General features: G+C 41.9%; 1 protein-coding gene across 1 annotated transcript in view; it reads right to left on the bottom strand.

The window, feature by feature from the left end:
- Positions 1-9156: 9156 nt before the first annotated feature.
- The window catches only part of LOC309438071 (protein eva-1 homolog C-like), a gene marked incomplete at its 3' end in the record, with an annotated part of 89730 nt that continues 73303 nt past the window's right edge, over positions 9157-25583 (bottom strand). Inside the window, exons 4-5 of the mRNA XM_082048978.1 lie at positions 9545-9697; positions 9157-9245 (exon numbers count right to left, since the gene is read on the bottom strand). Of these exons, the coding sequence (XP_081905104.1) occupies positions 9157-9245; positions 9545-9697 (242 nt within the window). The remainder of the gene's footprint in view (positions 9246-9544; positions 9698-25583) is intronic.

Raw genomic sequence — 25583 nt, 5'->3', positions numbered from 1 at the left:
TGTGCTTCTGCTCTTAGACAGTTGCTTATTAATTTTAAAGATGTTTCATTAGCTGCGGTTGATACAAAGATCAGCTCCTTCATAAAGCCACAGCTGTTGGAGGTGTCTAAGTCTCTGCTTCAGCTGTTAAATTAGTGAAAATTAGTCATCTTAGCAGCCTGTGAAGGATGTCTTCATGGAGTATTGATGAGCCAGTCTGCCCCACGTACAGTATATCAAATCCCAGGCATTTTCAGGTTACCCCATGCCCATTAAGTTTGATGTTCTCTTTAAAAGATAGTGCAGAAGACAGTTAAAGATGGGCTTTATCCACTTTCTCTCTACAGCAAGCAGCCTGGAAAGGTAACTGTCACATGGTTTCAGATGGGGTAACATAAATACACTGAATTTTTCTTCCTTGATGTGGTACACAAGCCTCTAAAGACACAAGGAGTGAGTTGGGTTTAGAACCACAGAGAGTGCAGAAGACAAGAAGGAGAACACCAGACTACAGATACTTAGCCTGTAACACCAACCAATGTGAAGACCAACCAATGAAAACAAAAGACTACCCTTAAAGAAGAAAAGATGCAGAACCAGATGCGTAAAGAGGAAAGCTCAGGAGCAAACAATTAAAAGGCTGCTAGTTTGGAAGCCAGAACAGGCTTCAGAAAACCTGCACAGTAGGTCTGTTCCAAGCACAAGAAAACCCACTTCAAGTAGGGAAATAAAATAATTCAATTTGTTAGAAGAGGTTGCTGAAAACAGTTCTGAGCTGTAGGCACAGGCTCAGAAGAACTTTTGCTTGATAAACCACTGGACTGTGGGAAAGGGTTTGCAGTCAGGACTGGTGGAGAAATACCACTGGGGTTTTGGCTCACCTGTTAACTCTGGGTTCCTGGATCCCTGTTCACCAGCTGTGGTACAAGTACTACCTGATGCAGTGTAGAACGGAGTCAGAAAGATGCTCCAACATCTCGTAGTCAACACTGAGGCCAAGAAGAGTCTACGTCCCCCACAAAAGCATCAGTCTCAGCATGCTGTTTCTTTTTCTGTGAGCTTTTCTGTTTGAGAGACTTTCTATTTGTTTCTGCTTTGGCAGTGCCAGGTACTTTGGTATCATATTGAGCTGGGTTTCTGATACAAATTGCCATCATCATCATTACAGATAGCAGTGTGGAATTTCATGCTGGTGTAGCTGGATATAGATATAACATCTATGTCTTGCACAATGTCACTGAAAACAGCTGGCTCAAAAAGAAATCTACAACCAAACACTATAGTAGGATATGCAAAGAAGACCAGCTTCACATCAAAAAGTATGCTTTAATGAGAGAGAAAACTTACTCAACACACACTTCATAAAATTTTGGAAACTTCAGCCCTAGGCCAGAAGAAAGAAAATTATCTTAAAAGAAACTAATCACATTAGGGACTGCAAGTGAAGGATCAATTGCAGGTTTAATTAGAAATGCTATAGTTACATTTAGAAACACTTGGTTTATTAACATGAACTCAAATCATCTTATCACCTTTGCATCTGGAATCAGAACTCATACGAAACATATGAGGCTCCAGTTTTGCGGTGGCTGACTCAGAGTGTGTAAAGTTGAGCAAATTAATAACATTTTGCAGGTTTGGGGACTAAAGTGAGAATCTGAGGACAGCTTCAAACTTGGCTCCAAGAAGTCTCAGAGAACAAAGCAGTTTTGGTCTGGCAATGAAAGTAAAATTGTATTATTTAATTTGCAGCAGAGAAGAGCTGATTGTGGGCCATAAGGCATTCAAGATAAAAACAAAGGAGGTGACAGCCCTGGCTTCACTCAGCAGAAGATATGGATGGTGCATTCAGTGCATCTGCTCCTCTGTGAAGTCTATGAGTTCATCATTCCTATTCATTACAGCCCAACAAACGTATTTTCCTGAACACGGGTATAGTTCAATAAGTGCTTACACCTCAGCTGAAGCAAAGCCTGAATTTTGGAAGCTGTGGGACTGGCCCGCTTTTTTTGAGAGACAACCCAGCTGACACAATCTGCAAGTCACGTCTTGCCCGTGATTCCTGAAATAGAGCACAGCATGCTTGCAGACTCCCAGGTTTCACATTGCCTTTGTTTCTCAGGCTCAGCATTCACCATTGTGGTAATTTAGTAATATTCTTGAGTGACATCTGAATTATTTTAAGAGGAACTTTATCTGTGCTGAACAAGTTACACTGGTTTTCATTCAGAGTAACTCAATGGAGTTGAGATGCAATAGATTTAAATCTCTTAAATTCTGCCCTTTTATCATGATTATATTCTGGATTTGCTTTTAACTGATAGCTGGGCAATAGGCATCTTTGATAAGATCAGCAACTAAAGAAGCTGACACTACTGATACAAATACCCACATCCTCAAATATACCAATATCACCGCAGAACCTGTTAGTGCTATTTAATTTACTACTTTCAGAATTTTTATTTACAACCACTGCATGGGGTCATACTCCCCTGTAAACAGCTTTTTTAAAACCAAGTCAAACATTGGCTTTGAGAAAGATCTTGCCCAGAAGCAAAATGGAATGGATTTTTTTCATTTTTTTTTAAAAACAGCCATTGTGTGCATATAAAAACAACTTCCTATAAATCATTTTTTATGACTTCATGGAATCCAACAATAGTTTGAGTTTTCTAGAAACAGCTGTAAAGTGATTTTAATGACCTCCTGGTGTTTTGAGACAAAAAGTGAAACATGCAAAGTATCTGAAATTGAAAAACAACTTTCTGAAAGCAGGCTTTGTCTCACTTTAACTTAGCGTTCTAAATGGGAATTCCGTTTCAATTTAAATTTAATAAGGTATTATATGTGAATTAAACAGCAACTGATATTTATTTGGCCTTCGAACTTGGATACTTGTGGGTTTTATTGCATGCAAACAGACTGACCACTAAAAACATGTTCTTAATCATGAGCTATACAATAAAGTACTTTCTGCACTGAATGTAAATCAAATGTACATAGAGTCACACCTATGGGCAGGGGCACTCTGGAAGACTGGTGTGCACATTAGAGAGGACAGACCCAGTCCAGCTCCCTCCCTCGTGTGCTGCTCATCCCCCAAGCCCAGCCTTGCAGACATTTTAAAGGCCATCATCTACCATGTGGTGAAATCACGATTTAGCACAAGAGCATTTCATCCACAAGAAACAGATGGGCGGGCTACATGGCATTATCTGATCAGCACAGATTTTAATAGATATCTTTCTCCTCCTGCAACCCTGGTCCCCCACTGCCTCCCTCAGCAGCTACTACCCCTCATCACTCCAGCTTCACCGTTTGGAGGCCTTTTATTTTTAAATATTTCACTTAAGACCAAGATTAGAGCCACAAAGTTGTACTGATGGATACACAGGATGGAAAATGGTCACGAATTGTGAAGTGGAAGAGAGCCAGAAATGCACGGCTGGAGGGGCAGCAGTCGCTTAAAACCAGCTCTTGTGTTGGCAGGAACAGAAACATATACCATGGAATAAAACGGATTTTGTTTGTTTTTATTTTACTGCATGTATTTCATTCTTATTCACATGCTAGATCTGATCAGAGATAAACAAACCAGAAGGGTCCATTATTTATGTGGTGTAATAAATATTTATATGAGGCACTGAGAAGGCTCTGGTTCGAGTCATATATACATCTGCATTAAGAGGAGGAAATGAAAACAAAATGGGTTGGATCACCTTCTGTCACTGCATTAAAATGAAAAACATCAGAGAATGAGCACCTAAAGCACAGGCTCCTTTGCTGAACTCACTCTTCTGCTCTTTTGTTATCAGATCCAGTGAGTTAGAGACTGCCACTGACCATCTGAGTTTCCTCAGGGCTTTGTAAACACATCCATTTTCCCCCTACAGAGGCACAGGAGAGAACTTGTCTGTTAAGTGACAAGGACATTTCACTTCTCAGCAGACTGCTCAGCTTAACCCACACACCATGACCCAAAGCTGGGCTTTGGAGCCAGAGTTCCCAGGAACTTGCGTTGACTCCAAAGCCAAGCCCAGATTCCTTCTACCCAGGACAAGGAGTTAAATTGCTGTGGGTTCTTTGTGTACACGATGGAGAAAGACAGGGTCCTTGAGAAGGAGACCTGGACCCTGATTGTTAGAGGTCAGCAGAACATGTCCATTGCACCGTCTGTGGTGCAAGGGAGTAGCTACCGTAAAAACGTATATGTGAGCAGGTCAGGTGCCCTGAATATGATCAAGTAAATTGCCCCACTAAAGGACAGAAGGGGTAATTATTTTACATCCAAGTTCTTCCTCCTCAGTCTCCTAATTAGATCATTACCTTGCCCTTGGATATAAGTAGGAAAAAGCCTTTTTTTTATTTAAACTGGCTTCTCTTGGTATAAACAAGACACTCGGAGATGCAGGCACAGGCAGCTGTAAACAACAAAATAACAGGGCAAAGGGCTCGCTGGGCTGAGGGATATTAATGGTTTGTTCCTTGCAAATAACCCTTTCCCCAGAGACCTCCCCATGCTCTGTGTGTTCTCCCTGCACATGCTGGCAGCAAAGCGGAGGCTTTATTAAGAGAGTTACAAATAAGGTCAAATTCCTTTAGGAGCTTTTCAGAGTTCCCAAGGCATTCAAGGAGGGGTCCAGCTGTTTGTGTCAGAGACACAAGTTTCAGCATGTTTTCAGTTAAAAGAGGATCCTGGTAGATTTTCTTTTTAACATGACAGGGATAGGATGGAGTTCTTCACAATAACTTTCCCTTCGCAGATGCTAAGCACATTCGCATAGATGCTAGACAGAGAGAAAGCATGCGTTGGGCATGGCAGAGTGGGTGAAGTCTGACTTGGGGATCTTATATATTAAAAAAGGAGCACAATGGTGGCTGAGTTATGCAGTTGTTCAAGGGCTGGAATGTCACAATACCTCACACCCCTCCACCAGAGCACCTAACATACAGAATCCCTGCAGAATCCAAGAAACTCACCATTAATGGACTTTATCTCCTCAGTACTCCTATAGGAGTACAAGGTCTTGTTTTTCCAAGGCAGAAACAAATAAATTATTGGTTCCCTATGGCAGAGTCAGAAATCATAAAATAGTTTGTGTTGGAAGGGACCTTCAAAGCTCATCCAGATTTAGTCCCTCGGGTCATCTGTTACCTCTTTGTCCTTGATAATTCATGTTTCGCAGTCCTGTTGAGAGGAGGAGGGCATGGTGCTAGCTGGGAAAAGGGATCACAGAATCATAGAATAGTTTGGGTTGGAAGAGTCCTTCCAAGGTCATCTGGTCCAACTCCCCTGCCATGAGCAGGGACATCTTCACCCAGATCAGGTTGCTCAGAGCCCCGTCCAGCCTGGCCTGGGATGTCTCCAGGGGTGGGGCATCCACCACCTCTCTGGGCAATATACAATGCTCCATTAGACCACCCCTTCCCCCCATCTTAGAATAGTTCTTTAAAAGCCTCACCTTAGAAGCTGCAGATTTCTAAATTCAACCCAAATGTGTGTTTTGTTCACAGAAAAAAAAAAAAAAAAAATAAAATTTTCTGAACTGTTTCTCATTAGGAGAGGAAGAAAATATATCCCTCCCCACCTTTGGGGTAAGTACGAGTTCTTCACTCATCAAGTAACTCATGCTGCCTGGATAAAAATAATCACTACATACTTGTCCAGGACCTACTTCCCAGGAAAAGGCCCTTTGCCAAGGCTCGGACTTGACACAAATCATCAGTCCCATGAAATTCAAACAGAACAAATCTTCCATGTGCAGAACATAGCTCGGTTCTGCCTTACGGGAACTGGATGCTGCTGCGAATTCTGACTCATACGGTCATATTTGTAAGATCAGCTCGTTGCGAATGTTTGGAATCAAAGGCTGTCATGGAGCAGCCCTCCCTGTATTGCAGGACTGTGGAAACGTTCAGGGAAATGTTCTCTAGCTGGAGAAAGCTTTGATTTATAAGCCATGATGTTTTCACCTGCTCCTGAAGGAACAGCGTTGCCTGCTGGGCTAGGCAGGCCTGTGGCAGGAGGACGGTTTCTGGAGCAGGTTGAGGGACTCTGTGTCACTCCCACAATTGCCAGTGACAGCTGGGAGCACAACCCCCTCACTTCAGTGCTGTAAATGCAGGCAGGACTATTATTTCTTGCAGCATGCCGTGGGGAAGCAACATATGAATGCTCTTTTTGCTGATTTGGGTTGCAGATGGATCCTGCATTGGTTTCTCCTGTGGGATGATGAGATGACTGATAACCACAGTCACAACTCACCTCCCCATTCCTGCATCGCTAGAGCTCTGTCCCATCAGGTCAGCTCGCACAAATAGATGAATGGAAGCTCACAATAAGCAGAGACCGCCTGTAGTATCGGCAGCATCGTGCTGAGGGGATCAGCGAGCTGTAGCTAAACACACTAGCAGACCTGAACAAACATTCTCAAATATAGGTGGGATTTGAGAGGTGGAGTATGGTGAGTTGAAAGGCTACCTGCTTGAACTTGTACTGAAAAAGTAGCACTGCCAAGTCTACCACTAAACCATGTCCCTAAGCACCACATCTACACGTCTTTTAAACACTTCCAGGGATGGTGACTAAACCCCTTCCCTGGGCAGCCTGTTCCAATGCTTCACAACCCTTTCTGTGGACAAGTTTCTTCCTAATATCCAATCTAAACCTCTCCAGGTACAACTTGAGGCCATTTCCTTTCCTCCTATCACTTGCTACTTGGGAGAAGAGACCAACCCTCTCCATGCTACAACCTCCTTTCAGGTAGTTGCAGACAGTGATAAGGTCTCCCCTCAGACTCCTTTTCTACAGGCTGAACAGCCCCAGTTCCCTCAGCTGCTCCTCCTCAGACTTGTGCTCCAGGCCCCTCATCAGCTTTGTTACCCTCCTCTGCACTCTCTCTAGTACCTCAACAGCTTTCTTATGATGAGGGGCCCAAAACTGAAGACAGGATTCAAGTTGGGGCCTCACCAGCACCGAGTACAGTGGAATAATCACTTCTCTAGTCCTGTTGGCCACGCTATTCCTGATACAAGCCAGGATGTTTGTATCCATTCTGAGGATTTCAGTGCACAGAGGAACATCAGCATTAACAGCTATACTGTGTGTCTTTCACCCTATGTACACAATGCACAAATACCTAGGAAAACCTGGGGAAGGCATTGCTCCATGGTGAGTGCCTCACCCCTCAATCCCAGCCCTGCAGCGCATGCAGGCGGACACTGCCCCAGAGATACTTCCCACCTTCCCTTTTCTGTCATGCAGGCAGGACATACCTGGCTACAAGCATCCCAGCAGCACCAGACTGACTTAACAGATACTTGAGACCCCAACAATTCCAAACAGGCAGATATTTGCTCCTGTCGCACAACTCAGCCATTTTTAGCACCAGTCACCTGCTTAAAATCTTGCAATGGATTTCAGTGTATAGGTACCTCAGCATTCCCATCACTAGCTTGGTATTACATTGATTTGTCCCGAGCCTGCTCTCGCAACCAGTTTCTTTCAAGTGTTGACACTAGAGAAAGACCCAGTCTTATGCAAGCAGCAGACTGCGTACTACACTTTAGGCTCTGACACCTTATTTCCTTCAGCAAACATCCCAATTTGTAGAGATCACAAGGCCAGTTTGAAAACCACAGGGCATCCAGGCACTATAGATGGTATAGCACGTGCTGTTACACCTCACTGCTTGTTCTCCTGGCTACAGCTTTGCTCTCCCAGCTCCACTGTCTCACACCTGATTTTCTAGTGCCACATACTCTGCTCTCAGACAGTACAAGTCTCAGGACTTTGTATCTCGGCAAAGAAGAGTAAAACTTTCATAGGATCATAGAATAGTTTGGGTTGAAGGGACCTTCAAAGCTCATCCAGTCCAACCCCTGCCATGAGCAGGGACATCTTCACCCAGATCAGGTTGCTCAGAGCCCCGTCCAGCCCAGCCTGGGATGTCTCCAGGGATGGGGCATCCACCGCCTCTCCGGGCCATCTGGGCCAGTATTCTATCACCTTCACTGTAAAAAATTTCTTCTTCATATGCAGCCTTTGTGGCTTCATATAGTTTTGCTTCACACTGACATTCAGGAGCAGGTCCATGTGCTAGTACCTTGTCACTGGTATGTGCCTGTTTCTGCTTGTTTTCTCAGCAAGGACAAAGGAGAGGTTGCTCAGGTATGTGCTAGAAACCAATCAGGTTTTGCTGATTCAGCAAGTTATTACTCAACAGCTGAACCACCACAGCACCAATGTGCACACTCTCAGACTATCCCAAACACCACATGAAAGAGGCTTATGTTAACCTGTTACATATATCTGGTTTTGCTTCTGCTCCCTGGCAACTGAGGGATAACACAAGTACATCCAAAGACATATGTCACCTCAGGAGATGGGAAATAACCTGTTAAAGGAATGTGATGCTCTTGCCATGCCATGGTAGGAGAACCTGAACTACTCAGCTGTGCTTCAAGTGCTCAGATTTTCACAGCTACACAACTAAGGCATTCACCACACCGCACAAAGAACCTGATGGGCCTGATTCCACCTGTGGTTTCCTACTGATACCCATCATCTGCGTATCATATTTCCAAGCAGTCACTTCACATGCTTCCATCTAAATAGCATTTAACTCCTTAAGGGCACTAATCAGCAGCTGTGAAGCCGAAGATCTCCAGATACAGCTGAACAGATATGAGCACAGGCAATAGCATAGCAGCAGCTCAAGCTCCCCTTTACAACCTCCTCTGAAGCTTTTTCCCCTTTGGGAAACCAGTTAATCCCCTCCCACCTCTGCAGAGAAGGATGATGAGGAATGCTGACTACAGGATTTCGCACTGTGGACAGTTGCTCCCTCTGCCACAGTCTAAAATACTAAAACTCATTGCACAATGGCTCAAGAACAGACAGTTATAGCCAGTGCTTTTAAATTTCTAGATCTTTAACACATGAATATAGGAGACTATGATAACCCAAGAATAAAGAAGCTGCTTGAAGGTACCACAAGTAAACTGAAACATGATGCAACTTAATAACTTACTCTTTGAATTCTCACCCCTTGTTTCAAATTTGGTAAAATTTTAAATGCAAGGCCAAGGCTCAACTTGGCCACAGATGGTCCATGACGTCCGTCAATAATACAGAAGCAAAACCAGATATGTGTAACAGGTTAACATAAATCTCTTTCATGTGGTGTTTGGGATGGTCACATTGGTGCTATGGTGGTTCAGCTGTTGAACTCCTCCATAGTGTAGATAGAGGCTCAGTGTATGAACTACCAGGAGGGCAGAAAATTGAACAAGCAACTCAAGGAATACCATCAAGTACATAATCTGATGCATCTGATACAAGTCTGAAGCTAGGTAACTTGGCTAGGCCACCTACCTGAACCTCAGCCTGGTGCTCATGATGAAGCTGGTTAACTAGGTACCGCATATCAGGAGCACCACCATGGCAGGCTGTATGTGCCAGTCCTGCTTTTCCTAATCAGGATCTGTTCCAGCACTATCATAGTGACAGTAAATTAAACCACCCTGCCCAGATCAGCGTTTGTCAAGCCATTCCCCTTCTTACCAATCATGGGCATCCCTAGTGTTTGGTATGGGCACTCCAGGCTGCCTCCTTGTGTCCTTCCAAAGATGGCAGAGTAAATGGCTATCACCATGTTCTTCTTACAGCTCAGCCTCAGCTTGTCATCTTCACAGGCTACTTTACTTTTGTACTCATCTGGAAGGAAACAAACACTTAATTACTCAGCTGATCCAGACGCGGGCGCTCAGCACGAAGGGAGCGCTCTCACCTCCCCATGGTGTGAGCTTGTCAGAGGCAGCAGCAGTTCTGGGCATTCGCCCAGAGGTGCACATCAGCTGCCAGCAAATCCCAGGCTTACAACTGCTTTTGCTGGAGTAGCAGTGATCATTTGCATTATGCATTCCCTCTCTGGCATTATGAGCGTATTTAATGAACATATTTTCACCTACTGCATGTCAGTTCAGGTAAAGAGCAAATAATTTCATTTTGCAGACAAATAAGTAAGGCATGGGAATTGAGTGATTTCTATACGGTGATATTAGAAGCCCATATTTAGGCACCTTTTTCATCCATAGATCAGCCCTTTAAGTGCCAAGCATTTATTCTACACCACAGCAGCTCAAATGCAAACACAATTATGCTCAATAGCGTTTTTTCACAGCAGGTTCAATAGGAGCTATACTACATTTGTTAATGATGGGGGCTGCTCTTGCCCATTGCAAATACAGATGTGCAAATCTGCTCCCCAAGTCCTTCTTGAAATTATAAGTCCAAGAATATGAAACACACTTTTGCCTTTGTAAGGCCTGTGTAAACAGAACATTTGCTTAGCTTACATCTATCATTTCACAGGAAGTCACGTCATTCCCTTCTCTTTATTATTGTCCTTATTATTTGTATTATGGGAACCCCTAGAGGTCCCAACGTTGAACAGGCCCTCCCCATCCATGTCTGCCAACACACCACAGAAGACAAACCCTATTTTGAAGAGCTGAGTCTTTATACCTAGACATCTACAAGTGTGAAGGATAGAGACTAAGAAAACCGAAGTGGCATGGCTATGGTCACCCAGCCAACGCAGGGCACAGCCAGGAATATAACCTCAAGCTCCCCAGTCTCTGTAGAGTGACCTTCCACTTGATCACATTATTTACTTTTAGAAATGTAGCTATAACAGCATCCAAATAGCTTAATGGGAAGGGTCCCTGACCCATGGTAACCTCCCAAGCATGATCAGTCACTTTATCTGAAATGCTCCTAATTGTACCAAGTCAAAATTGTGCCACTAAGCACACTAAAAACAAAACCGTGTAGATAATCATCAGCCTGGGGGTCCCCCGGCCCTGTATCATTTACTAGCATAGATATGACTTTTTTGTCTCTCCCTGTCACTGGTTCTCTGTATACGATACCATAGATATATATATACTGGTTCTCTGTATACGGTACCACATATATATATATATACACACATATATATACATATATATACACATACATATATATATATACTGGTTCTCTGTATACGATACCACATATATATACACACACACACATATATATATATACTGGTTCTCTGTATATGATACCACACATATATATATATACACACTGGTTCTCTGTATACGATACCACATATATATATACACACACATACATATATACTGGTTCTCTGTATACGATACCACATATATATATGCACACACATATATATATACTGGTTCTCTGTATACAATACCACATATATATATATATATATATATATACACACACATACATATATACTGGTTCTCTGTATACGATACCACATATATATATGCACACACATATATATATACTGGTTCTCTGTATACAATACCATATATATATCTCTCTCTATCTCTCTCTCTCTCTCTCTCTCTCTGAGAAACTATGCAAAGTCCATATGCATCAAACTACTCAGTAACTGAGAACACTAGCTAATAATTACTTTATTGTTTAATACTTTATCTTTACACCATGGCAGCTAGCACTAGTCACAATACTTTTTACTGTCTTGTAAGTATAGGTTTGAGAATGATTTTTCCTGATTGGAGCTGGAGAGGAATTTTCCACCAAAATTAAATCATAAAATAATTTAGTTTGGAAGAGTCTTCAGGAGGTCAACTGGTTTAATCCCTGCTCAAATCAGGGCTAATGACTACATTAGATTAGGCTTTTTTTCAGAAGAAATAGCGTGGAGAAAATGTGTACCGAAACAGACACCTGCTGATTTGAGAGAAATGTTTGAAAACAAACAATTCCTCATACTCAACCTGAAAATTCCTACTGCAAGTCAAAAAATACCCCCCTCAAAATAGTCCATTACCTGGTGATAAGAGCATCTACCTGGAGTGTGAAAACCCAGGTCCAAACCCTCACAGTCTGGGTGAGAATCTTAACCCTAGACATTATTCCAGTACGTAATCTTCCTTCCCCCTCTGCAGCCTTTTACAAAAATCTCTGAAAGATCTTAGTTTTTATCCCACTGCAGGGAAACTTTCAAACCTCTAAAATATTTATTGAATGGGAAAACACTTTCTCATCCATCCTTGTAGATGAAGACAGAAGTAAGACCTAGCTCATGCATGGGGGAATCTGTTGAAAGAACACACATCCTCCAGCAATACCTACAGGGATAAACCCACAACCAGCTGAGTGTGGAAAACAGTGGCAGGAATCAGGAACGGAAACTCTTTTCAACATCAGAGTATGTAGGGAGAGAGGAACCCCATACAGCTCTGAAGAACCAATCATAATTATACCTATGTAGGTATTTCATCCACAATCATCATGAAGACATCTGAATAATACACTGAACATACCAAGAGTTGTTGTCTTCACCTATAATTGTCTCCCATAGGATTTTTGTTTCTTCTGAGAGGGAATTGGGAGCAAAGCTTCAGCATGGGTACATAGTGTAAAACCTAATAGAGTATACTAGAACCTTACAGACTCAGTAGATTTCTTCTTTCGCTTAGGAAAAAAAAATATTCAAACTAAAAGCGCAAAGCCATAAAACTCGCTGATAGGATAAGCTATACATAGTTAATAAAACAATATCTGGAAAGGGAGAATACTTGTGACTGGCTGAAGTGGTTGAAATATTAAATGGTTGATTAACTTTAGGAAAAGATCAATTTTGAAGTCTCTAATGAGCGAGTGCCAGGGTCCTTTGTGAGGTTCTTATTTCTTACAAGGCACTAACCCAATTTCCTCTACTCATTTGGTTATTATTAGCTACATCTCCCAATTAACAAGTATAACTGATTGCTTAACCACATGTCCTGTGGTCCTTAGAATATATATTAAATTCTGTTGGCTGTTCAATGTCAGGGCTTGTTATTTGGAAACCTGACTGGGATTTCAACACAAGGAGTATTGCATTTAGTCCAGAAAACACTGGGATGCACAGACATTCACGTCCTTGCTGAAAGTCAGTCCAGCAGTTATGAGACAGTCAACAGCAAAACTCTGCCTCTCACATTCACAGTTCTTATGACTGCAACTGCTCTGGAAATTTGTGTTCAGGGCTTATGGAGGAAAACGCCTGATGGATGGCTTGAGATATTAGATGAGGGAGGCAGAATCACAGAATCATAGAATCATTTTGGTTGGAAGAGACCTAAGAGAAGAGACCCTAAGAACTACATCTGCATGTCTTTTAAACACCTCCAGGGATGCTGAGCACACACTCCTTGAGAACCAGCGCAGCTGATGGAGTGCAGTGTGGACTATGAGGGCTGTGCCACCTCATGGTCACTAAATTCTGCCCTAGGAAAAACCTATTGGAGCTGCCAATTCCTAAAGCTCTGGCTGAGTCCAGACTGGTTAGGGCTGCTGTTTCCTGGGCTGCCACAGATAGAAGACACTGCTTTCTGAAAAAGAAAAGGAAAAACGAAAAACGAAAAAGGAAGAGGAAAGGAAAGGAAGAGGAAAGGAAGAGGAAAGGAAGAGGAAAGGAAGAGGAAAGGAAAGGAAGAGGAGAGGAAGAGGAGAGGAAGAGGAGAAGAGAAGAGAAGAGAAGAGAAGAGAAGAGAAGAGAAGAGAAGAGAAGAGAAGAGAAGAGAAGAGAAGAGAAGAGAAGAGAAGAGAAGAGAAGAGAAGAGAAGAGAAGAGAAGAGAAGAGAAGAGAAGAGAAGAGAAAAGAGAAAAGAAAAGAAAAGAAAAGAAAAGAAAAGAAAAGAAAAGAAAAGAAAAGAAAAGAAAAGAAAAGAAAAGAAAAGAAAAGAAAAGAAAAGAAAAGAAAAGAAAAGAAAAGAAAAGAAAAGAAAAGAAAAGAAAAGAAAAGAGAAAAGAGAAAAGAAAAAAGAAAAGAGGATGAAGTATTCTGTTGTATTTCAGATTCCCAAAAGGTTCCTTTTAGCTAGATCACTGGAGAACCCTCAGTGTTTCTGGGCAATTTGACAGAAATCTGGATAAACAAACAGATAGAAAGTGATGTTACAGAGGGCACAAGTCCCTGAAAGTATTTTCTGCTTCATAGCATTGCCACCACCATCTTAGCCAGGATGACCCAAAGCCAGATGTCTTTCATCCAGACACTGGTGGCTCCCAGGCGTTAAATGATGGTGGGGACTGTGATATAAAGAAAATACATATCTAAGCATCAACCATATATTTACTGGTACTTCAACACATAATAGCCTTATGTAACTATTGAAAAGAATCGAGGCAGCGTAAGTGACATAAGAGAGCTGGGACTGGGAATGAATCTGCATTTTTCTCTCTCCCAAGAAGAACTGGCCTCCTACAGATCAATCACAATCTGGTCCTAAGCCTGCTATAACTGTTACAGTCTGGATATAATTCAGTCCAAATGCAAACATTTGTATTAGTGGGTTTCATGTTTCACCCTGAAAAATTAAACATGCTTAAATGGCCTAGGAAAGGTGGCAGTGATATTCAGCAAATGGCTTGCTCAACTCTAATCCCCCATGCAGTCATTTGTAGGGCAACAGAGATTTACCGTGATTAAGATATTTGCTAAGGATAATATCCCTTTTATTACTGCCTATTTTCAGAGACACTGGCTTAAATATAACTCAATAGAGAGAAACCAAGGAGGGAACAGCTGCAGGCTTTTCTAGACACGTTTTTAAAGGTCATTATACAACACGGTTATAACACAGCTAGAACAATTGAAGGAAAACAATTATAACTGTTTCTAATGAAAAAATTGTCTCTCTCAAACAGCAAAGTGAACAAAATGCATTGTAATTACGGGATGTGTACAAGAATATTAAAGTATTGACTTGTAGTAAATACATTTATCCAGTTTCCTTAGGACATTTTCAACTATGCTCTATGACGATTTTCTGAATGATCATGATTGGGAAGCTCAAAACTAAATGTCAGTTTGCTCAATCTCTACAAGATCTTAGAAATAAAAGCTCCAAAAAGGATTTTGCATCTAACGAAGTGATAAAATACGTTAATGCCATAGGCATTAATTGCCTAAATTATATTTTTCAACATTTGTGAAGAAAAAATTATTTAATGTTGCTAATTAAAATGTACATGTATCATATAATCAATGCATAGTTGACCCTATTTCCCAGATCAAAGAGCTGAAAATACATGGAAAGAGAAATCTGTCTTCCTCACAAAATCCTAAAGGATTTAAACCTCAGAATCAAGAATTTGAGAAAAGAAAGATATTTTGTAAGAAACAGAAATAGTCTTGCCCACTTCCTTATCAGGTCAGGATTGTTTCATGTGTAAGACTTTCTTATCTAATTTACAAATTTTATATTAATGAGACTGCACTCAAGGTGCCACTTCAGAACCAAACTGCCTTTCGTGCTACCCAATATCTTCAGCCCAATTTTTGCCTTGCTCGCCTTCACCTGAGCTTTGTTAGCTGTTCCACTGCATATCACACAAAACAAAAAATATCTCCTGCCTTGAAATTCATAACTCTACATTATATCCAGCCATTCCACCAACACCTGTCTGCCTTTAACTGATAAAAGAATGTGTTTAACTATTGGGTGGTGGTTAGTTTTGGTCTGTGAAAAAGGGCATAGGGACAATTCACTTTCTCACCCTGACACTGTGTTAATAGTAGATGCATTTCCAGTGCTCCATGTCACTCTTCCTCCCTCCATCTCTGATCAGATACTGATGCAATGTTGAACAACTGAGATGAGTAGCAGGTCAGATGGCTCAAGATGGCGCAACCTTTTAGTCACAGAAGTTAAAACTCGGCAAGCTTTTACAGAGACTGGAATTCATCACCAAATAATAAATATTATGATCTCATATGTGATGAGATTTTGCTGCTTTCAGCCTGTCTTGGCAGAAGAACCATTATGTTGCAAAAGTCACCACATAGCAATTTTTTGTGTCAGTTTAAAGAGAAAAGCCAAAACAAGGGTTAACCACAGAAATATGAACTCTTTACTATGGATTCAGAGTCACATAGGACAGAGGTCACCTCTGAAGAATCTCTAGGCCAGACCCCATGCTCATACCAGAATCAGCTAGAGCAGCAGATTGCTCAGGGCTGAGTCCATTAAAGTTTTTAACACCTCCAAGGACTGAGACTCCACAACCTGATTGAGCAAAATGTTCTATTGATCCTGTAATCACGTATGGTGATTACTTGTTAATATCTCTTCTGGGGGAATTAGAAAGACAAGTGTCCAAGACAGGAAACCTATTAAACACTAGGACAGATACCTCTAAGCAGTATCCTTGGACAAGGGTGCTTCCACAACAGGACTTGGAGATATCCATCCAGTATCCTTCCTTGTAAACTGTGACCCTTGTTTTCATGTATTTTTATTGTCCCCCATAATCAGCTAATTCAAAGGATCTGTGGTACACCTTTTGTAAGAAACAGAGATTATTTTTTTTTAAGTGCATGTAAATCTAAGTCCATCTTCCTAAAACTGAAACAGATAAGCAGATCTCAAAGCAGACAGAGTAAAGTGCCTTGGACAGCTTCCACTGACTCTTACATTCTTCTGTGAAGAAAACTATTGGACTACAGTACATTTCCAGTTTGAGGTCCACTTCAAACCTTTTCCTCACACACCTATTCCTGTGTTCCTATATTTCCCTACATTTCATTTAAAGTGAGCATTTGTTAGCTGAGTTTTGCATCCTCTTTTACACTTTGGAAGATATAAGCAGATTTGAGCCTCCAAGTCCCAGGATGCAAATAAGTTGACACAGATCAGAAATTCCTCACAGCGGCAAATGCCTACTCTTTAGAGTGGTGTACATTGCTATGGCTTCTTGCTTTTTGTTTTCTTCCAGTTTGCTTTCACTTACAACATGGACCTCATATCCTGAGTTCCAAGGTTTCCTCCTCATCCATGTGACCCTGCTAGTAACAAGGACTTTCCATTCATCTGAGGATTTTAATAAATACATCAAGTCAGCATTCCCTTAGGCAGGATTGGGTGGAGGGAACATTTCCAGGACAGCAAAGATCCCCAGCATCCTCAAGTACAGCTCCCCCACAAACAGGCTGAGGGCTACCTGGTCATTCCCTCACTTCAACAGCCAAGATCTAAAAAGGGTCATCCCCTTTCATTCGGAGCATAAATAAGCAAGAATTCGACAAATTCATACGTTTGCACAGAAAAAAACCTTTTAACATTATTTCAGTTCAACCTCTCCTTTGGGAAACTTTTTGTGAAGATGCTGTCATTTAACTTTTAGAAATTGAAATATGCTACCCTCAGCAGCATGGAGCATGTAAGTTAATCTGAAAATCTCGATACAGCTCGGATAACAGTCCAGAGTTATATCAAAGTTTGCCAACTTCAGAAGTACCCTGAAAACTCAAGAGTGCCAAGTTCTGGAGGTCTGAAAGTGTTTCAAGGAGGAGATTGTTCTTTGCAAACGACCTTGTCAGATTCCTTTAAAACTACACTCCTGATGCACCCATCCAATTTGCAATGTTTAAAAGGTGCCTTTCCCCACTGTCACTTTCATTAGTCTGAAGTCGTTGTCTTTTTATATCCTGCTCTGAAAAGGCTGGCAGTGTTGCAAATTAACTGCTACGTTTCATTTCCAACGCAGAGTTCAGATGTACCTAGTTGCACTCTTTCTGATGGATAAACAGAGATATATGGTTACCTCTAAGGAAGAAAAAAGGGAACAGTATCAAAATATATATGCTGGACTACTAAAGGAGAGTTAAACAAAACACTTGAGGGCCACAGACAAATTTAATTCTCATCCTACTTCTTTCACTAAGGAATTTGGGCTGATTTTCTGAAGCAAGTGTGACTTACCAGCATTCTGCTGCCTGAGCCTCTGCTTCCCCCTTTATTAGTCCTCCTTCCAAGGACCTGAGCACCTGCTGGCTAAATTTCAGTGAAATTTGTCAGAAATGTTGACACGACAAATGCAGTTAAGTCCCTACACGTTTTATAAGAACTGGTAGCCAGTTATAGAAAGGAGGCAAATCAGTGCAAATTGTTGCTCTGTCTCACCAGCCAACCAGCATGGATGTAATATCTGGCCAAAAAGCATGGATATAAATCAGGACTAGCTATACCACAGGAGGTTGCATAAGAGTCATGGTGAAAACCTTTGCTATTGTAATTAAAAGATGGAAGGAGTGCACTAAGGAAAAAATTACTTGAATATGCCAGGAAAAAGATTTAATTAGTACCACTGCCCATCGCACTCTTCTCTTCCAGTGATGGTGTAAATCTGGAGTAATGCTGCTTAAAGTTATTATTAAAATAGCTGAAAGGGAGAATTTAGTATCATTAAAACAGTCTTCTCTGAATATTAAAATAATGGCAATGATAATTCTGTCACGGGAATATTAAGAGAATACCTGATTGATATTATTATATGTAATCCATGGGGTTGCCTAAAGCATAAAATATGGGAAAATGAGGCCTACTAGATTAAAAGCTAGTTCACTACTGTCCTAAATAATTAAACACGCAGTATTCCCCCAATGACTTTGCCTGAGAAGAAGAAATGTAGCTGGGAGAAATACAGTTACCAAATCTCCCAAATTCATCATGGATGCTTTAGAAGCCCCATTTCCCAGAGACATGATTAGGTGACAACCTCCAGTGCCTTTTAAGTAGTCAGAAAAATAAGTGTGTAACAGAAAAGAGCCTGATGCAGAATTAGTATGATGAGAAGTCAAAAATATCAGGAGATACCTGTTTTAAAAATGTATAACTAATTTGAAAACCAAATGGAGGACCGATATTGAAAAAATATTGAAGAAACCGTCATGACTGGAAAGAGTTAATTACCATGCTTTTGCTCCAGAGAAGACTTACTTACTCTTTTCTCTGTTTTTTTCCAAGAGACATTTATTTGAGGAGAGTAACTCATCTATATTTCTTGTCTTGAATAAGTCCATATACAGGACCCGCTGCAGAAGTACTATATCAAATTACCTCCTTGTTCTGCCTACCGCTCTATGAGGCCTACACGTATGGTTTAAACTGTACATTCAATATAACAGAGCCAAACTTTGCAGCCTCTCAATTTGGTTTATAAGCATATTGTTTCTGGGACACGCTTTTCTTCTTACGGTTCTTCATCAGTATGCCAGAAAATCTTGAAATCTCTCATTTGTAGCTTGCAAACCTCTACCACAGCTGGACTGTGCCGGGGTACAATGTTGGTGAAGGGTTTGGAGAGGAAGTCATATGAAGAGTGGTTGAAGTCACCTGGTTTCTTCGGCCTGGAGAAGAGGAGACTTGAGGGGAGAGCTCATGGCGGCCACAGCTTCCTCACAAGGGGAGGAGGAGGGGCAGGGCTGAGCTCTTCTCTCTGGTGACCAGTGACAGAACCCAAGGGAATGGCAGGAACATGTGCCAGGGGAGGTTCAGGTTGGACATGAGGAAAAGGTTCTTCCCCCAGAGGGTGCTGGACACTGGAACAGGCTCCCCAGGGAGGTGTCACGGCCCCAAGCCTGACAGTGTTCAAGAAGAGACTGGACAACGTCCTCAGACACACGGTGTGAACTGTGGGGTTGTCTTGTGCAGGGACAGGAGTTGGACTCAATGATCCTTGTGGGTTCTTCCAACTCAGGACATTCTATGATTCCATGATTCTGTGAGATTCAGATATATTGGTTTCATCAAACCTGAAGCATCATCCACAATGCACATCATCAGCACAGAAAGGCATCACAGGTGTCCACAACACCTAAGGACAGGCTGGATCTCCTGAAGTACATGAAGACATTTTCTTCTGGGAATGTTATTGATTCACCTGTACCGGCACAGAAAGACTGCAGCGTATCCCTTCCTTGTCCTCCACTGAAAATTCAGGGCTTACAAGGGGTTTTTTTTAATCATAGAATCACAGACTGGTTGGGGTTGGAAGGGACTCCTGGAGACCATCCAGTCCAACCCACCTGCTAAAGCAAGTTCACCAGAGCAGATCACACAGGAATGTGTCCAGGAGGGTTTGAATGTCTCCAGAGAAGGAGACTCCACAGCCTCTCTAGGCAGCCTGTTCCAGTCCTTGTCTTTTCCCTAGAACCCCACAGAAAACTTAAATGCCAACTGACAAAGGGTATCTATAAAAGTTACAGCTTGTATGATTTATACAATTTAGACACATTTTGGAATTTGTCTTTTTTAGTGGTTCACATCTGGATACTGGAGACCTGATCCAGCAAAGGGAATCCTTCCACCTACGTCAGCAGGAAGAAGCACCCTGGTCTTTGCTGGCTCCTTATCGTGTCAGTCAGGGCTGACTGATGAGGTCTAGAAGAAAAGTGGGATTTTGGTTTGGTTTGGTTTGGTTGTTGGTGTTTTTTTTTCAATTTTCCAAGGTCAGCAGTGGTTTCCTTCTCCATTGGGGCAGGGGCTCACAATAATCTCTACATTCTATGACAGTGGAATCACACGTTCCTCTTAATCCCGCTCCTGACAGCCAAGTGATTAGTGTGCTACAGAGATAGGGCTATTTGACAATGCTTGAAAATCTCTGTGCATCAACGGCTTAAAACAAAATTAATTGTTAGCATTAAAGATTCTCTGACCCCAATTGCAAGCTGACGGATCTGTCGTCTGTTATTTATAGCATTCTTTTATTTACATCTTTTCATCGCCCCAGCATTTGCTGCCTGAAGTTTTATTGCCCTTATAAATTTCCACTCCCTGCACCACCTTAACAGTTTTGAAATAATACAGATAAGCAAGAGCAAGCTGATGAATGCAGGAGGTAAACGGCTTATTCTGCTGCCTCGGTGGCTGGGCCAGGGGGATGTGTTCATTTAACAGCCCTCGCTTCACCGCGCTGCTGTGGAAAGCCTGGCCCACCAAAAAGCTATGCGGAGAACAATACAGTGAACTTCTCCTGCCACCAATAAACCTGTCTTACAAAGCAGATTAATGCTTTTCTGAAAGGGTTGATAACTACTGAATTACCAATCTATCCCAGCACTAAAATCAATCACCAGCATTAAAGGCACCAGGAATACATTCAGGTCCCTCTATGCTCTTGTCTGAAATTCCCACAAAGTCTCTGTTCTTTCCATAGCCCTCCGCTCTTGCTTACAGCTTTTCCCAAACTCTGCCTAGAGAAAGCTAGCCTTGAGGATGTGTGATGAGACCAGGCTTTTCACTGAATTTAACAGAAAAGGTGTAACTCTCAGCCCAGCACAGCCAACGAGAAGAGAAGCCAACGAGAAGAGAAGCCAACAACAAAGCTGGTTCACACTAGGTTCAATATTGAAGGAATGGATTGTAGGGAAATTAAACAGCAAACAAGGGGCATTCACCGCAAGCCTAGGCGGTCCTTCCAAAATGTCCTTTTCATACATTTCAGCTAATCTGGTTGAAATCTGATGAGCAGACCTGACCAGTTGCCCAAGAGATATAAGGCAGCTTAATGTTCACTGGCAACTGGAAACTGCCAAAAGAGAGGATGATTCTTCACAATTCTTTGATGGCTGGAAAAGCTCTTCTGCAAGTAATGGTATTCTGCTCTTTTTACAGGTTTTGAAGTACTACTGACGAAAAAATTAGATAACACATCCTCATCAAAAGGTAAACACTGCTGGGACACAGCAGGGCAGCTCAGCCACTACACAATAGAAGGTGCAAACCTGAAGATGACATTATTATCAGAAGATGGTCTAACTGCAATTCATTTCTAATTGATTTTAAAATTCAGTTGCTTTCTAATTAAAATTGCTGTTACAAAAAATAAAAATATCTGAGTAAGATTTTGGCAAGGACATCAGGATGGGCTTTCCCATGTTTGAAAAAAGCCATTGACAAGAATTAACTGGGCCTCTTAGATTAGAGTTAAATCTACGGTGGAAAGAATGACTGCCTGTTCTCTTCAGAACATGTCCAGGTCGATTCTCAGCACAAAAGTTTTCCCATAAATCAAAGCTACAGGTTCTGAACGAGAACAAAGTGACCTCCCCCACCCCCTTTCCTTCTCCTACCCCCACACAAACTTTTGGCACTTCACCCTTTGCCAAAAAATGCAATTTTCCTCCCCAGACGCATTTCTCAGAACCTTGATGTGCCTTTCACAAATATGTTTTTGTATTGTTACAGAGGGATTTGAGCTGCAATTGGAGCCCAGGTCACCATCCAGGCTTTCTGAAACTTCAAAGGTTTTATGTTTCGGTTTCTGAATAGAAGGGAGAGCAGCAAAGTTTGCATTTACACTTTGTTACATTGCTGGGATGATTAATGCAAGGAGGCTTCACACTCACCAGCCTCTAATTATCACATCCAGCTGCTCCACACAACATTTTTCAATGAAATAAAAATAATAATAATTAAAAAAAAAAAAAAAAAAAAAAAAAAGAATGGAGATTATCTCTCCTGGAGTCTTTGAAGTCACAAACTAAATAGCAACTACCCAATAGGAAAGAGGGAAAATATTGTTATAGCCTTACAGGAGGGTGCAGCTTAGGCTCCTCAGACCTGAGAAGGGGATAGTGGATCCAGGACAGTGTGGCAATGGCAGAGGAAGAGACAAAAGAAAGGCACAACATGGGAAAGCCTCATAAGCAGGGCAGGATCCCTCTCCTTTCTTGACAGAACTGTCAGCGAATGGCCACTCAGCCCATCTCATCCTCAGTAATCCCTTCACAGAGAAAGGCAAACGTTTATGTCCCCATTCTGTTCAGGAGCTTTGACACTTTACAAACAACAAAACCAAAAAAAATAACCAAACAACCAAAAAGCCACTGTGGCCAAAGAGATGCTGTGTAGGCCAGAGCAATCCCTGCTCGTACAATAACCCAGAGTGGCAACCAACCCCAGTAAAATCAGCTGCAATAGGATTTCTGAGATGCAGAGAGGTGAAGGTATTTCTTCAGCATAACTTGGGAAGCCCCACAGATCCTGTTCCCAGTCAGGATTATGCCACACAGCCCCTCTTGAAAGTCTGGCATGCAGGGTAAATATTTCCTAGCTTACAATAACACACGGTCTTACACGTTTTTCTGTCTCTGAAGTGAGGGGGATGGACAAACATCAAATTGTTTGAATAATCTTGGTGAATCCAGATTTCAGTTAGAGTGAATTAATGTTAGACCAATTAAATGGTATGTCAATTCTCTCTAATTATACATTCCTGCAGCCTACCCGGTAATTATACTTAATGGGTCTAAAACAAATCAGCATGTTACCTGAGAAATAATTGCATTTGTGTGCAATTTTTTAATGATTCGGAAAGGTACCCTGGAGATTGAAGTCATCTGTGTGTTCAGGGGCTGATCCTAGGCTTCAGTGTGCTTTGGAAGTACATCTCCGGCTACATTTGCCCTGAGAAATTAAATGTGACAGTTCTCTGGCACTGAGACCAACTGGCATGGGACAGCCCACAGGCATTCTCATCAACTTTCTTGGCCTCTAAAAGAGTGCGTCTGCATTCAAACTTTCCACTGGAAACCATCCCCGTATTAGAAACTAAGGCCCACATTCTATGGGAAAAGAAAGAAAAAGGGGAGAGGAAGAGGGAGAGTGGAAGAAGAAAGAGAATAGATAGAGGAGGAGAGAGGAGAGAGGAGACAGGAGAGAGACGAGAGGAGAGAGGAGAGAAGCGAGAAGCGAGAAAAGAGAAGAGAGAAGAGTCTGTACACTTTGATGAACCTTGGCCCTCAAATCACATAGCGGCAATAAATAAGTCTCACTTGCCCCAAAATGAAACAGAAGAGAGCCTTCTATTGATTATTTCTGACCTTCTTAAACATTCTGTATCTTAAAAGTATCCACACACATAGTGTATTTATTTATTTACAGGCACGGAGAATCCCCAGGACTGCCAAACACCTGACGTTTAAAAGCAGTCCCATGCTGAGTCATGTACATGCAAGATGAGTATCCACTGGACCCCAGATCCTCCCATTGGATCAGAAAGGAACACAGTTAGCACAAGACTTCCCTAAAGCACACAAGCCATTCAATTTCTCTCTGCTTCTAGTTAAGCAAGCATTTCTCTCATATATTTATTTGAATTTCTAGAGGAGGTGAACCGCAACACTTCAGCACCAAACCTCTGCAGGAGTCTTCCCAGCTTCCAGCGAAATCAGTCTCAGAGCAATTAGTACAGCAGAGATCACTCCAATTGCCCTGCTCCCTGGAGCCCCACCATTTGGAAAATCTGGGGCTGTTTCAGCGTGATTCGCTGTCCTCCATCTCCTTGAAATTCTGTTCATGAGAAACCGAAATAGCATCTTGCCTTGCAAGTGAACTCCATGCAGCCAGTGAGCATCGAAACCACTAGATTTCAAACACAATGTAATGTCAGAGAGACATAACTGCAGTGACAGTGGCTGGAGGGAATGACTGCACCATCTAGTTATTCTTCAGCAAAGGTACAAGTAAATGCCACTAACTTCAGTTTTGCTTTCTTTCAAGGAAGTCTTTCTTTGTAGAGAACTACCTCTATTCAGGGGCCTTTTGAGGCTCCACCATGGCTCTGAGAGTGGGAGGGACAGAGCATACTTATTTTATGTTAAAGATATCCTGTCCAAACTCTGCAGGCCACTTTCCAAAGCACCTCTCGTACCTGTATACAGGAAAATTCACATTCATTCTGCCTCAGTAGGCACTCACTTTAGCAGCATGATCACATCCAGCTCCCTCGATAGGCAAAGGAAGTAAATAGAAGCCTCTAGAAGAAAATTCAGACCTTAGATGGCTTCTTAATAAGTACTTTTGTCATGTCTGCCATTAAGAAGGATGAATTCAGGAACAGAAACATAACCCAAAAAATTGCATTTGTCTTTTGATAAAGCGATGGATCAAACCATGTGCCAGGCAGTGAGCTCTCAACAGGGGCTCTCTGGTGCTCTTCAGTTACAATTATGTGTGCTCACTTTCTGGAGCAGATCAATACTCATAGGACCAGAGCTTTTGGGGTCAACTCTTAAACGTGAAGGCCTTGCACTGGATTTACTTACAGCTCATAAACCATACTCAGATACTCAATACTCAAAAAAGCCCACCAAAATTTCTCATGGTCCTGTATTTTACATTCTGTGGATCCTTCTTCAATCCTGTCATTAACCTTTTCCAACATCAGGATGAAAAAAAGGCTTACCGAACAGTTACCAAACTCACACAAGCACTAGATTCTGTTTTGGAGACTCAGAATTAACGCCTTGAATCATCAAGGAAATGCTGACTATGTCCTGATATGTCTGTGCCAGTCTAATCCTCACATACTTCAAACCTTGCTCTTAATCCAGCAGGTTCTGATTAAAAGTGTGCCCAGTGACTAAGAAACAATAATTTCTGTCAGGTTACCCTGTTTCACCCTGAAAAATTGGAACTGCCTGAAAAATGTCTTGGGGAAATATTTTCAAGCAGCTTCCCCAGCTCTCTTTCAGGAAAATCACCCAGCACACATGCAAGCTCTTTTTCTAGCATATCTTAGCATAATTAGCAAAGAATGACGAGCCATAAATATTTATGCACAGATGGGATCCTGAAGTACCTCAGAAGTTCAGGACAGGCCTCAATAGTCAGATTTCTCAAGCGAGCTTTGATACAGGCCCCACAGGTTTAGGAGGACTTGTCAGAACACCCTGCTAATCACCCCTCTCTCCGGGATGCATTTCTCACCCAACAAGGGATGTTAT

This window comes from Streptopelia decaocto, assembly GCF_964273445.1.
Source record: "Streptopelia decaocto genome assembly, chromosome: 3".
Taxonomy (NCBI): domain Eukaryota; kingdom Metazoa; phylum Chordata; class Aves; order Columbiformes; family Columbidae; genus Streptopelia; species Streptopelia decaocto.
The sequence above is the reverse complement of the archived record's forward strand: the minus strand, read 5'-3'. Positions and strand labels throughout refer to the sequence as shown.